The 11,139-nt window shown below is 45.1% G+C and overlaps 2 protein-coding genes across 2 annotated transcripts in view; one reads left to right on the forward strand and one right to left on the reverse strand.

The window, feature by feature from the left end:
- The window catches only part of SLC39A10 (solute carrier family 39 member 10), a 34,831-nt gene extending 34,655 nt beyond the window's left edge, over positions 1 to 176 (reverse strand). Inside the window, exon 1 of the mRNA XM_018562006.1 lies at positions 133 to 176. The gene's annotated coding sequence lies outside the window, so the exon portion shown is untranslated. The remainder of the gene's footprint in view (positions 1 to 132) is intronic.
- A 5,951-nt stretch (positions 177 to 6,127) lies between these two features.
- Positions 6,128 to 11,139, forward strand: part of LOC108791499 — an 11,765-nt gene continuing 6,753 nt past the window's right edge. The window contains exons 1-4 of the mRNA XM_018562005.1: positions 6,128 to 6,379; positions 10,140 to 10,196; positions 10,365 to 10,433; positions 10,993 to 11,046. Of these exons, the coding sequence (XP_018417507.1) occupies positions 6,128 to 6,379; positions 10,140 to 10,196; positions 10,365 to 10,433; positions 10,993 to 11,046 (432 nt within the window). The remainder of the gene's footprint in view (positions 6,380 to 10,139; positions 10,197 to 10,364; positions 10,434 to 10,992; positions 11,047 to 11,139) is intronic.

Below are 11,139 nucleotides of genomic sequence, written 5' to 3' on the forward strand. Positions count from 1 at the left end.
CCCCCCAGGGGTAGTCTCCCTGGACCAGGCCAGGTGGAGGGAGCTGACATACACACTGAGGACACAGCAGAACTTTCATCCCAAAGCTCAGGATCGCATTCCCCCTCCCCGCAGCATGACCCGCACACTCACCTCCCTCACCCGCCGCCGCCACCCCCGGCCTGCTCACAACGTCCTGTGCGACAGCCGCCAGAGCGCCACCTGAACGATCTGCGCTAAAGTCGCGTGGGTTCAAGGCCCGGAAGTGATGTAGCGGCAGCAAAGGAAGAGGCGGAGCTTCACCTCTGTCAGTGCTGTTTATGGCGAGAATAAGAGACAGGTCTATGGAGAGTGGCGTATGATGGTGAGTTGTTCGCCCTTTCCTATGGTTGGGAATGGGGAAAAAGGTGCGGTATGCTGGTGGCCAGTGCAGTGTTCGTAGCAATAGGGAGAAGGCTCTCCTGGACGTAGACTTCTTTCTTCATTGTACAAGCTAATGTGAACACAGCAGCCGCTTCAACTGTTTGTAATCCCATTCAGTCAAATCTCAGTGTCTACATCTGCAGCTTGTGTTTGAATAACATTTGGCGATCCTGCCATTTCAGGCACTTACTGCAACAGGGTGACAACATTCTATCCCTCTCTTATTGAGGTTCTGGGTTGTCACCCTGATACGAACATACATCTCCAGAACACAATGGATCCATAATCCAAATGTTTCTTGAAGCGATTGCATCACAAACAATGTCAGTGCAACATTTTGAGAACTTTATCAAGCACGTGATAAGTGCAATGAGCAAATATTTAAAGAAGAGCTCCACCAATCAGAAAATAGCAGAAAGAAAGGTGAACCTGACATCTGATGTCATAATGATGTTGTAAACAATGGTGACTAATCATAGGTGTAAAGACAATCACATATCTCCGTACGGATGTAAATGTGTGCTTGCCTCATCATTATTCCTGCCTTCATGCTCCCAATTTACCCCTTCACACAGGCTCCTGACGGACACACGCTTTCTGCAGGCGTGGACCACAGTTATAAATGCAGGGACATTGGTGGGCTCAGGGCAAAGCTTTCATACGTGCCCCACCTTCATCTTTTCATGTAACATAAAGCACAGTGTGCAGAGCGGTGAAGATTAACTGGCCTCAAGTGTGGCTGCTATCACTTTGGGGTTCATTTCTAAAAGTCCCACCCATGCAGAGGGCAGTAGTGCCCCTAGATCAGGGGTAGGCAACCTTGGCTCTCCAGCTGTGCTGAAACTACAAATCCCATCATGCTTCTGCCTCTGGGAGTCATGCTTGTGGCTTGTATTGCCTTATGGGATTTGTAGTTTCAGCACATCTGGAGAGCCAAAGTTGCCTACCCCTGCCCTAGATGGTGCCGATGAGGATAAGGCATTCCTATACTCGCCAATGCCATGTAGGGGGGCTAGTGCCATGCGAATGGCATCTGGGTGGAACTTATATAAATGAACCCCTGGCAGAGGGCCACACAATAGCAACACACCATGTATAGCTGAACAGAGATTAGATATTTATTTGCCACCACATAAGGTGTGCAATGTTTTGGGGACCCCTTTTGCATGCAGCAGTGACCACCGCTTTTCTCCTGCCTCCTTTACCTAAGACATGAGTCCTTCCTCAGCTCTACTCCTGGAAATGCTGTCTAAGGGTAATTCCTTCCCTCCATGTGGTGATGTATGTAACTGAGACATCTATCTAATTTAGCTCCGCACACCATCTATCTACATAGCAATACAAACTTGACAGAGTTCTTAATTATTCCCTAAGGATATACTTTAACCCTTTCACTGCTGGGGTTGTCAGGGTTAAGCCGGCAGCAGCGTCTACATGTAAATAGACTTCTGGCCTGTTAACCTTCTCTGCAGGCTGTCTGCTTTCTTGTAGGTGTGATTTTGGCTATAAAGCCGCTCAGTCACTTCTACAGCTGAGGTGCTACCTGACTGCTCCCCACGCCATGTGTCTCAGGCTTGGGCTCGGCATGGCGGCTTTCATGATGGAGACCGGTGGAAGATGAGCAAACATGTATTTGCTGATCTACCCTGTGAAGAAGCTCTGTCAATCTCTGGCATTATAGGCTGTAGAAGAAGCTGACTGAGTACGATCTTTGCTTGGTCAGCTTCAATAGAGTTCAGACGTGACATTAGGGTTCTAATAGACCTGGTGTCTTCTTAAAGAGAACCTGTCACCTGCACTATGCTATCACATAGGGTGTTTATCAGCCCCCTTGTGATAGCAATACATTATAAAAAGGAAAAAAAAAAGTTTTTTTAAAGTTAAAAAAGCAACATTTTTTCTAAAGCCCCCACGTACACACGTATGAATGTAAACACAAGCGTCAGGTACACATGTCTACATAACCACAATTGCACCACACATATTAGCTATCGCTGTGCACAGTCGCGTGAGAGTAATAATTCTGGGACCATCATTCTCAGTTAACTCTAAAGTGATGAAGCAATTGATGGACAATTTTGGTTGCTGTTGTTTTTCACCATTTCATGGGCACACACAAGGCTTTCATGGGCACACACAAGGCTTTCACGGGCACACACAAGGCTTTCATGGGCACACACAAGGCTTTCATGGGCACACACAAGGCTTGACACGTTTGGTATCCATTTACCCAACACAACCTCATCTTTTATATTTTGCCAATAAATCATTATATTGTGTTTGTGTGCTCTAAAATTCATTTGAGCGTATTTTTCATTTGTGAAAATTTGGATTTGATAAACAGCTACAGGAAATCGCGTTGCATTATACTAAAGGTGCACAGAAATGACAATTTCAAAACTGAAACGAAACCAAAATTTAAAACAAATGTCAGGCCGAAACTGAAAATGTTTTTTTATTTTAACTTTTTTTTAAAATTTCAATATTTTATTTATTTTTTTAGAAACTTTTTCATTTTTTATAAAATATTTTTATTTTTTACTTTACATTTAGGGCATTCGGGGAAATATCAGGGGTCTAAACAGACCCCTGATATTTCCCTTTTAAAATATAAAAAGAGATTGAGGGCACAAAGTCCTAAATCTCTTTTTCTGTATCCCCTGTTATCCTCTATGAGTGTTTCTGTTCCTTCATAACATGAGGACAGAGTATGTTTACTATAACTACAACTATGAATGAACAGGAGGTGATGTAGATCACTCCCATTCATTCATAATTGAGGATATAGTAACCATACTCTGTCCTCAATTATGCACAAACACTGATCGCTGAGTGTTTGCACTCACTCTCCTCTCTGACACACTGTCACAGGAGAGAGAGGAAGAGAGAGGAAATATAGATACAAATTTAATGTATAAAGGTAATTACGCTGGTCCAATATAAGGATAAATGTTAGTCTAAGGCACTGTCCTTCCAGGGGATCGGCCAATATAACAGGTTGGTTGTAGTAATGTTGAAATTACTTCCCAGGTAGGGAGGTACAGCTCCAGCCCTGGAGGCAAGTGGATAGTTGGCCGGACACTACTGCTCACATCAAACAACTTAAAGGGGCAAAAAGCTATGCTTGAAATACCTAGCGACCATACACTTATTCAAATAGAGGAATCACACACGGTGGTATCTAGTGGCACAACTGGTAGATGACAAATCTAAGATATTGAGATAAGCTATGGTAACATATAATACAAGACACTGTGATTGTACATCATGACAAATATCAATACATAATCATTTATAATCTGTATAATCATCATGTTACTGAACGTTGTGGACCTCAGCTGATGCCATGCAATGCAAAGATACATGTGACGTAAGACTATCTACACCGCGCAGGCACAGTGGCACAGGTGCATAGACGATATCCTCATCATTTAGATGGGGTTGTCCCAGGAATTATCTGCATTCATGCACACTCTTAGTTGCAGTGCCTTTAATTTAACCCTTTTGCTGCAATGGCTGTAAATGATATGTCCGTGGCAGCAGAGCCCAATACACTGGCATCTGGGGCTGGCACTATACCTCTGTACCCCTGCTTTTCCCATGCCTCTCTGGGTTGGTTCTACACAGTGATGATGTGGTTCACTGGCTGGTGCTTTGCCCAGTGATTAATGGTGGAGTTGGGAGGGTAGGCTCTCCATACTGCACCTCCTTAGGGCTGGCATCGTCTATTACAATGAGCCTTTGTAATGTATACATAGGGCGACCTTAACCTTTTTTTTGATCAGTCATTATTTATGATTCATTCTATTTTTGTTTAATTTTAAACCACACCAAGCTCATGGACTATAATCTCACATTTAATTTACTAGTGTGCATTGAAATTAGAGTCCATCATGGGAGCGAGATTAGAGCGATGACTAGTTTACAACACACACAGGGACCATGGGGAACAGAAGTAGCCACCCTCCAGAAGGACAGTCTCAGCACCAATTCAGAGATGATTTCAGGACCGATAACTGAGTGATGCACAAAAAAAGCTATATTCTTGTTAATAGTTAAGGTAGTTGAATGCATTTTTGAGATTTAACTCCTGAATTTATGGTCACTTTAAGGCAGATATCGCCTTTTGTCATATTGGGGATCTGTTTATAGAATTCATGTGATATACTGACATTGAACATTTCTACCTATAATTAGGAAGTCATTTTGAGATTAGTACAACCAACCTGTTACATCGTCTGATTGATCAATAATTGCCTAAAAGGAAAGTGCCATAGACCTACATTTATCTTTATATTGGATAAAGGTAATTACCTTTTATACATTTAATATGTATCTATATTTCCTATCAATCTAGAATGACACTAAACCCACCAGGCTGCGTACAGAATCTGTATGCAGCCTGGTGAGATCTGTACGCAGCTTGGTGACATATGTAGTACAGATCCCGTCAGACTGCGTCCAAATCTCGCCAGGCTGCGTCCAGATCTCACTAGGCTGAGTCCAGATGTTACCAGGGCTGCATACAGATCTCACCAGAGCTAAATACAGATCTCAGCAGATTGCGTTCAGAATCTGGACACAGCCGGACACAGCCTGGTGACATCTGGACTTCAGATCCCACCAGGCTGCATACAGATCTCACCAGGTTGCGTACAGAATCTGTGCGCAGCCTGGTGACATATGTAGTCCAGATCCCACCAGGCTGCGTCCAGATCCCAACAGGCTGCGTCCAGATACCACCAGGCTGCGTCCAGATACCACCAGGCTGCGTCCAGATACCACCAGGCTGCGTCCAGATACCACCAGGCTGCGTCCAGATGTCACCAGGCTGCGTCCAGATCCCACCAGGCTGCGTTCAGACCTCACCAGGCTGCCTCCAGATGTCACCAGGCTGCCTCCAGATGTCACCAGGCTGCCTCCAGATGTCACCAGGCTGCGTCCAGATCCCACCAGGCTGCGTCCAGATCTCCCCAGGCTGCTTCCAGATCCCACCAGGCTGCGTCCCGATCCCACCAGGCTGCGTCCAGATCTCACCAGGCTGCGTCCAGATCTCACCAGGCTGCGTCCAGATCTCACCAGGCTGCGTCCAGATCTCACCAGGCTGCGTCCAGATCTCACCAGGCTGCGTCCAGATCTCACCAGGCTGCGTCCAGATCTCACCAGGCTGCGTCCAGATCTCACCAGGCTGCGTCCAGATCTCACCAGGCTGCGTCCAGATCTCACCAGGCTGCGTCCAGATCTCACCAGGCTGCGTCCAGATCTCACCAGGCTGCGTCCAGATCTCACCAGGCTGCGTCCAGATCTCACCAGGCTGCGTCCAGATCTCACCAGGCTGCGTCCAGATCTCACCAGGCTGCGTCCAGATCTCACCAGGCTGCGTCCAGATCTCACCAGGCTGCGTCCAGATCTCACCAGGCTGCTTCCAGATCCCACCAGGCTGCGTCCCGATCCCACCAGGCTGCGTCCAGATCCCACCAGGCTGCGTTCAGATCTCACCAGGCTGCCTCCAGATGTCACCAGGCTGCCTCCAGATGTGACCAGGCTGCCTCCAGATGTGACCAGGCTGCCTCCAGATGTCACCAGGCTGCCTCCAGATGTCACCAGGCTGCGTCCAGATCTCACCAGGGCTGCGTTCAGATCTCCCCAGGCTGTGTTCAGATCTCCCCGGGCTGCGTCCAGATTCCACCAGGCTGCCAATGAGTCTCTCCAGGGCTGCGTATAGATGTCATCAGGGCTGCCCAATGGGTCTCTCCAGCACGGCATAGTGCGTCTCTCCACGCTCACAGGTGCTGTGCTGAGCCTGCTCTACGGGCGCGTAGTGAGCTCCGCCGTTCCAAGACTGTATTCGTGGTGTGGGGCTGCCTCGAGCAGTACCTGGACCAGGAATCAGGAGGAGGAAATGTGGGACCTGGCAGGCATTGTCAAAGACAGCTACTGCCAGTTCCCCGGAAGGCTGCTTCAGGACCCCACAAGCGCGATCCGATTAAAAAATTGAAAGGGCCAATATCGGCCTTCAGCATCTGGTGAATTTTCACGAGTGGGCTACTGGTATGGCCACCCTTCCATCTAGTGCCCCTGCACTTGCCTCTGGGAGGTCCCCATGGTTTAATCTGTGGTGGGTGCAGCTGGATGACAAATGATTATTGTATGCAAGGGTGTGGAATTCATATCGCCCGACGCCCGGGACATGCAGTTTCGGGCGCCGGGCGAGTAGTTTTTTTGTACATTTAGCCCGGCTCCAGACAAGCAGAGCTGAATGTGCTATCGTTTCTGCCCGCACCCCCCGCCGTAGTTTTCGGGGTCCCCCGCTCTCCTGCCATAGAGCCCGTAGAGCAGGCGAAGAACATCTGCTCTACGGGCTCTCTGTGTGTTCTCTAAGACCGTGGCGTTGTAATCACAGCGCCACCTGTCTCGGCTGTCAGGAACTACACAGAACAGCTGTTTTGTGTTGGAGCGCAGGTTCCATAAAGAGAACCTGTCACCTCCAAACTATCACATAAGGGATTTTAATCCCCTATGTGATAGGAAGAACATTAAGTGGTAAAAGTAAATAAATAAAAATGTTAAGAAAATTTAAAAAGTGAATAAAATATATAAAGATATGAAAAAGTAAAAAATAAAAATGAAACCCTGCTGCCCCCGTCATCTGCATGCAAATAAACGCATGCGTAGGACATTCTGCATGTGCTTTGAGATTGCAGCTGCCATTCCATGGTGGTAGCCAGAATTCTCTTACACACACACACACACAATGTGCATTAAAGGGTAAGTTCATTTTCTCAGGTAATATGGAAAAATAAAAATTACCCGATGAAATCTGGCCCCGTCTCTCCCAAACCGTCACCCCCCTGGCAATACTTACCTTTCGGCGAACAATCCCTCCCCTCCGCCAGTATGGGTGTACTATCTGTCCCCCGTACTGCTGTCCAGCGCAGTCCTCCCCTATGCATTTTGAATTTCGCTGGCAAATTGCAAGCACTCATTGGTCAACGTGGTCAGATGACTGCGCTGACCAGTGAGAAGCGCTATTTAGCACAGTCAAATATGTTTTGATTAGGGGTGCACCGATACTAGTATCAGTGCCGATACCGAGTATTTGGGCGAGTACTCGTACTCACCCAAATGCTCCGATACCTTCCCCGATATTGGAACTTACGTCCATATGAAAATTTCCTCTGACTGGGAGGGCCATAGGGGAACATGGAGCCAGCCCGTGCAATCAGGAAGCCGTGCGGCAAGTAATGAACCGCCTCCTGGTTTTCTGATTGGCCGGGAAGCCGGCTCCTTGCTGATTGGCTGGAAAGTCAGCTTCCTGGCCAATCAGCATCGAGCCAGTTTCCCGGTCAAGCAGGTCATTACCCAGCCAATCACAATCAAGCAGGCCAAACAACATGGAGCTGGCTTCCCTGGCAATCAGGAACCTGGGCGGGATGTCATTACCCGCTGCCCGGCTTCCTGATTACCAGGGAAGCCTGCTCCATGCCAGCGGAAGCACCGGTATTAGTATTCAGTGTCGGCGAGATATGAAAGCAAACAAATCTGTACTTGATACCGAAAAAACGGTATTGGTGCATCCTTAGTTTTGATTAAAACTATTTTTTTTGTATTGGGACAAGTAGATTGTCATGAAGTACAAGTCGATTTGGCCCACGCTTTAGCCTTTGGACAAGTCGTTTTTTAAAAAAATTTCCATACCCATGTTGTAAGTCACCCTCACTCAACTGAATCCTCAGCACCTGTTACAGAAATATCTTTTTTTCTTTATAATATAATGTGTGGTTAAGAATATATATACATATTTTGTACAATTATTTGCACTGTGGTACTGTTAAAGTCCAGCCTTCTACTTTTGTAAAGAATCTTTATTCACACTAGCAGCATGGAGGCTGTTATGAGGTTTTTATTGCTCCCTCTCTCATGTCACAGCTCTTTAATTTCAATACACTTTTATTAAAGGATTTCAAAAAACAAAAGAGAATTGCTACATAACAATCCAAGAAAACAAAAGATAGAAACTGTTTCAGAACAGATAAAATATTCAACACATATTGGTTTAGAAGAAGCAACACAGTACTAAGCCAAGCGTACCAAGCTACAAGAGAGCACCATAAAATACATTACAGGGTTAACTAGAGAAAGACTAAAGGACTCCATTTTTCTACTTGGTATCAAAACTCTTTACTGTACCATCTCTAAAGGACATAATCCTCTCATATTGATGATGGAGTCTAACAATCGAAAAGGTTTTGAATATGGGTGGGGCATCAGTGCTTTTCCAATGTCTAACTATAGTTAATTTAGCTGCCAGCAAAACTTGGACATCTATATAGCGAACTGAAGTTGAGAAAATATCAATACCAAGGGAAAGCATAGCCAGAGCAGGATTAGGGGATCTGAGTATTCCTGTGATGGATGAAATTCTATTGAACTGCACACCAAAAGCTTTTCAAGGATCTACAATCTCACATAATATGGTACAGATTCCCCTTCTGTCCGCAACCTCTCCAGCACAGGGGAGAGGAAGATGGATACATCTTAGCCAAATGCTGGGGGGTATAGTACCATCAGAGCATCACTTTATAATAGAGATTCCACAGATCTACACATTTAGTAGCTTTAATTGTGGAAGTAATAGCCTGGATCCATTGATTGGGGGAAAAAGAAGTTTCAAGAACTCTCTCTCACCACAAAAAGGGCTTACATTTTGTGAAAGTGTTTTTGTTTTGAGTTCGGGCGACAGAGAGGCTCTCCAACGCTTTTTTAGATCCGAATGATAGCGTTAGCATGCTTCAAGAAGCACTAGAAATCCACCGCCACCGCTTGTGCTGAATCCACCGCCATTCAGCACAAGCTGGACTTCAATAGCTTATTGAGAATATAAAAGGTAATGCTAGGGGTCTTTTGGACCCCCAGAATCACCTTAAAGAGTACCTGTCACTGCCATTATGCTATCACATGGGTGGCTTGTAAGCCCTCCTATGTGATAGAAATTAAAGTAAAGTTTAAAAAAATAAAAATAAAACAGTTTTAAAAATCAAATTAACTAAGTGAAAATTCAAAAAATGTTTCGAAATGAGAGCAATAGTGAGAGCTTTTTTCTGCGATTGCCGTGCGGATGTCACCCCATTGAGATCAATGGGGTCGGATCACAAAGATCTGCACCAGGCCTGAACGAGAATGAAAATAGGATTTTTGTACTCAATGTAAAATTCCGTTTCTAGGAAGTTAATTGATGGACAATAAGTCCTGCCGTATGAGTTTTTGGTCTACACTAGTTACAAAACTGAGACATTGCTGGGAGTGGGAGAGGTAATAGCAGGATGGTCACTGTCTTTTTTTTTATTGTTTGCCAGTGTTCAGATCCTCTTGTAGGCATCAGTATAGCCCAACTGAATGCTTTGTTCTTTACCAAGAAAAGGATTTTTAGGTAAGTACAAATATCCAATTTTTGCAGCTTGTGTACCTCCTAGTTTTGTAATTTAACTTCTGGCTAAAATGCATTGTGGGTCTTGGAAGCTTGAATTATGGTAGTTTTCTGTGTATCTACCTGCATGAGACAATGACAGCACAAAGCTGGACTTGACTTATTGAAGCTGCTCATTCAGGTGATTGAAGTGGGTGGGGTCTTTGCAGGATACCTTTTAGCGTTCTTTTTATGAAACCTTTAGTGTTCTTACCCATGTGTCATTTCTGAAGCCTGACTGTACTAATGTTTCCTGTCATTCCATCTGCAGATTGACAGCCCTAACCCCAAGTGTGAGCTGGATGATGTGAAAAGTGCTGCTAAAAAGGTATCTTTAAAAAAATATATAACTGAAGTGCTTTTTATTTTCCACTTGCTCACATATAATTTCAAGTAAGTTTCAATGCAATCCATGTGTGTGTGTGTGTATGTGTATTTTTCTCTCAGTGTATGTATGTGTGTAGTAAAAATATGGTTTGTGCTTATTCGCCTGTAGATGTCTCACAATAATACTCCGCTAAAGAGGAGCACAGTGGGTATCCAAGACAGATCATCAACCCGAGAGGTAATGTGGGGTTTTATTTTCTTAAAGCTTGTTGAAGCCTTTCTCTGTGAACTTTCTTGTTTAGTGAACTTTCCTCCTGTAGTAGTAATGTGGAGGTGAATCTTTACTTTTTTTATTTTGGTATGTGTGTGTGTTTTTTAGTCTACAGGTGTTTATCTCCATTGCCCAATTGTGCGTCTTTGCCCCATTTTCTGATCTTGCTCTTTACTGAACTTCCTTTACTGTCCCTTGTCTGCATGTGTCCTTTTCTGTGCTGTCTCTTCTGTGTTTGTGTTGTCAGTATGTTTTACCCATGATCTCAATTCCACCTCCTTTGTCTGTCACTTTTTTTCTCTCCAAACTCGCCTTTTCCCTCTGTTAATTCCCTCATCTCTAACCATCTCCTCCTCTAACTCCCCTTGTTTTACTCCTCATACTCTTTTCCCTCTTGCTTTCTCTTTCCTCTCTCTCTTTGCTCCTTGCTGTCGTCTCACTCACGATCCTCTTTGCCTCTTTTCCCTCCACATCTTTCTCCCCCTTAAGGTGTGCTTTTAACATTGATATTTTCTGTTTTTTGCAGAAAAAGTCAAGGTATTCAAACATCGGACTCAACACAGATGAGAGACACAGACAGGTGTGTCCTGCAATTTTCCTCCTTTGTGCCAGCTCAATGGAAAACTGTTCCGAGACAAATGGGGGGGGGGGCGGCTTGGGGGGGCCTTAGTGT

Source organism: Nanorana parkeri, unplaced genomic scaffold, assembly GCF_000935625.1.
Source record: "Nanorana parkeri isolate BGI_ZX_2015 unplaced genomic scaffold, ASM93562v1 scaffold555, whole genome shotgun sequence".
Taxonomy (NCBI): domain Eukaryota; kingdom Metazoa; phylum Chordata; class Amphibia; order Anura; family Dicroglossidae; genus Nanorana; species Nanorana parkeri.